This window comes from Corylus avellana, chromosome ca2 (assembly GCF_901000735.1).
Source record: "Corylus avellana chromosome ca2, CavTom2PMs-1.0".
Lineage (NCBI taxonomy): Eukaryota > Viridiplantae > Streptophyta > Magnoliopsida > Fagales > Betulaceae > Corylus > Corylus avellana.
In genome coordinates, this window is record NC_081542.1 from 30,426,752 (window position 1) to 30,429,457 (window position 2,706).

General features: G+C 40.2%; 1 protein-coding gene across 1 annotated transcript; it reads left to right on the plus strand.

Moving 5' to 3' along the window:
- Positions 1–764: 764 nt before the first annotated feature.
- Positions 765–2,251, plus strand: LOC132169562 (uncharacterized). The gene is made up of 2 exons (XM_059580582.1): positions 765–1,006; positions 2,008–2,251. Exons 1-2 carry the CDS (start codon positions 765–767, stop codon positions 2,249–2,251), a joined length of 486 nt encoding a protein of 161 aa, XP_059436565.1.
- The last annotated feature ends 455 nt before the right edge of the window (positions 2,252–2,706 follow it).

Sequence of the window (2,706 nt, forward strand, 5' to 3'; positions counted from 1 at the left end):
CCAACTTCCCTTCTATTCCCGCCAAATCCTTCCCCACTTCAACCAAACACTCCAAGCAGACAAGGAAATCTCCCTATCACACCCGTCCCCCAAAAGAACCCTCCTTATCATCTCCAGAAAATCCTTCCCCTAGCCCTCCTTCACCTCCCTCCCTCTAGGTCAGTAGGAAAAGGCTTAGAATTTTTGATATGATCTCTCCTTATAAAAAAGGACCTGGTGCTACCTCTGAAAATGCTAACTCTCCAGACTCATCCCTTTCTCAAACTCCTATGTTCACACCAGGTTCTGCTGGAAAACTCCCAGCTAGGTCCTTATTCAAAGCTGCTAGAAAAGGGAAAAACAAACTGGTTTCAGTAGTTGTGATTGCTGAAGTTTAATATGTGAAGAAGGGGGGGCTTTGTCAAGCCTCCCCAACACCAATGAAAATTTTATCCTGGAACTACAGGGGGCTTTCTCGTCCTGCTGAAGTTCGAAGTTTGAGGATGTTGATCCGTGATCAATCTCCTGATGTTCTTTTCCTCTTTGAAACTAAATCCCCTCCTACCCAAGTCTCTGCCACTTTGAACAGGCTTGGCTTCTTTCTCATGTCTTAAGTTGCTCCCTCTAATACTAGTGGTGGTTTGGTTCTCTCTTGGTGTCCAGGAGTGGACCATGAATGTTTTATAACCAACAAGAATAATATTTTTGCTTGGTGCTTTTCTGATCCTCCCCACTCTCCTTGGCTTCTCTCTTGTGTGTATGGTCTTCCTGATAGAAGAGATAGAATGGTGTTCTGTGACTCTTTTGCCTCTGTTGGTGATCTTTTTGAAGCCTCTTGGCTGTGTATAGGTGATTTTAATTCTGTTTTGGATCAATCTGAGAAGCTTGGTGGGAGACATGTAGCTAGCTCTTCCCACTACCCCTTTAGAAGCTTCATTGATCGTTTTGGTATGATTGATATAGGGTTTGCTGGAAATCCTTTCACTTGGTGCAACAATAGGCAAGGAATGGATACTATCAAGGAAAGGTTGGATAGAGGTTTGGCTTCTCCAAATTGGGTTCATCTTCACCCTGAATACTCCTTGCTCCACCTCCCTACTCACAACTCTAACCATAACCCCATCTCCCTAAACACCAACAACACTTCCCTTTTCCTTCTTAGACCTTTTAGGTTTGAGGAATTTTAGACCAAAGTCTCTTCTTGTGGTCACATTATAGAAGCTGCTTGGCAAAAATTTGTTCCTGGTAACCCTGCCTCTTGTCTTCCTAAGAAACTCAAAAATACCAAATCAGCCTTATTGAAATGGAAGTCTCAACATTTTGGTAACATTCAAGAAAAGATAAGGCTACTCTCTTCCTTTTAGATTCTATCCAGCAATCTCCTCCCTCTCCCTCCACTTTTGATCAGGAAATTAGTTTGAAGCTGGAATTGGAGAATCTCCTTAGCAAGGAAGAAATCCTCTGGCGCTCTAAATCCAGAGCAACCTGGTTGACTTGCAAGGACCTCAATACTAAGTATTTTCACACTTCTACTCTTATCAGGAGAAGATCCAATGTTGTGAACTTTCTCAAGTTGGATTCTGGTGATTAGGTTTTTTCAAGAGCGGATATTGGTGGGAATTTCTCTACTCACTTCTCAACCTTCTTAACTTCTTCTAATTTCCCCATTGAAGCTGAAATGTTGGATTTATTCTCTCTTATCATCACTGAGGAGGAGAATGTCTCTTTATGCTCCATCCCCTCCGAGGAAGAAATTTTTCAAGCTTTATCAAGTCTTGGCTCCACTAAAGCTCCTGGTCCAGATGGCTTTACTGCCCTTCTTTTCAATAAATAGTGGTGTCATGTCAAAGTGGATGTTCAGCAATGCATTTGGAGTTTCTTTGAGAACAACTTTCTTTTGAGGGATCAGAATCACACTTTTATAGCCTTGGTTCCCAAGATAAGTGGCTCTCACACTACTCATCAGTTCAAACCTATAAGCCTATGCAACATAGTCTATAAGATCATTACTAAAATCTTGGCTAACAGACTGAAGTTGCTTCTTCCCAAGATCATATCTCCTCTACAATCTGCTTTTGTTCCAAAGAGGAATATCCAAGACAATACGATTCTGGCTCATGAGCTCCTTCATACTTTCAAATCCAAGAGAGGCAAAGGTGGTTACATGTTTCTCAAGATGGATATGGAGAAGGCTTTTGATAGAATGGAGTGGGAATTTCTCGTCTATTATGGAAAAATTGGGGTTCAACCCCATTTGGATCTCCTGGATTAGAATTTGCTTATCCTCTTTGATGTGGTATTTTTGTGTCCAAAAATATCAATAATAAAAATAACCACTCGCAATAGGACGAATCTTTGTAGGATACGGCTATAGAGAAGGTGTCGAACCTCAAGGACTGCAGGGGTTTTATTATCAAAATTCGAAAGATTAAAATTAACTTAATTAAAAAGAGAATTGATTTGATTTTCTTTAAAAGTAAAGTGCATGAAAATAAAAGAGATTTAAAATAAGAGAGAGAATGTAGGGTATTGACTTCACTTCTATCCACACAACAATGGCTAATCATAATTAATCCCATAAATTCATTCCATGCATGCTATAAATAAACAAGAAACTACCTTATTAAAGAATAAGCATAATCTATCTTCGGTTGGCACGGATCGTCCACTTAACCACTAAGATGCGGTACGACCCGTCTTCCCTAGGTATAAATTATCAAATTCTTT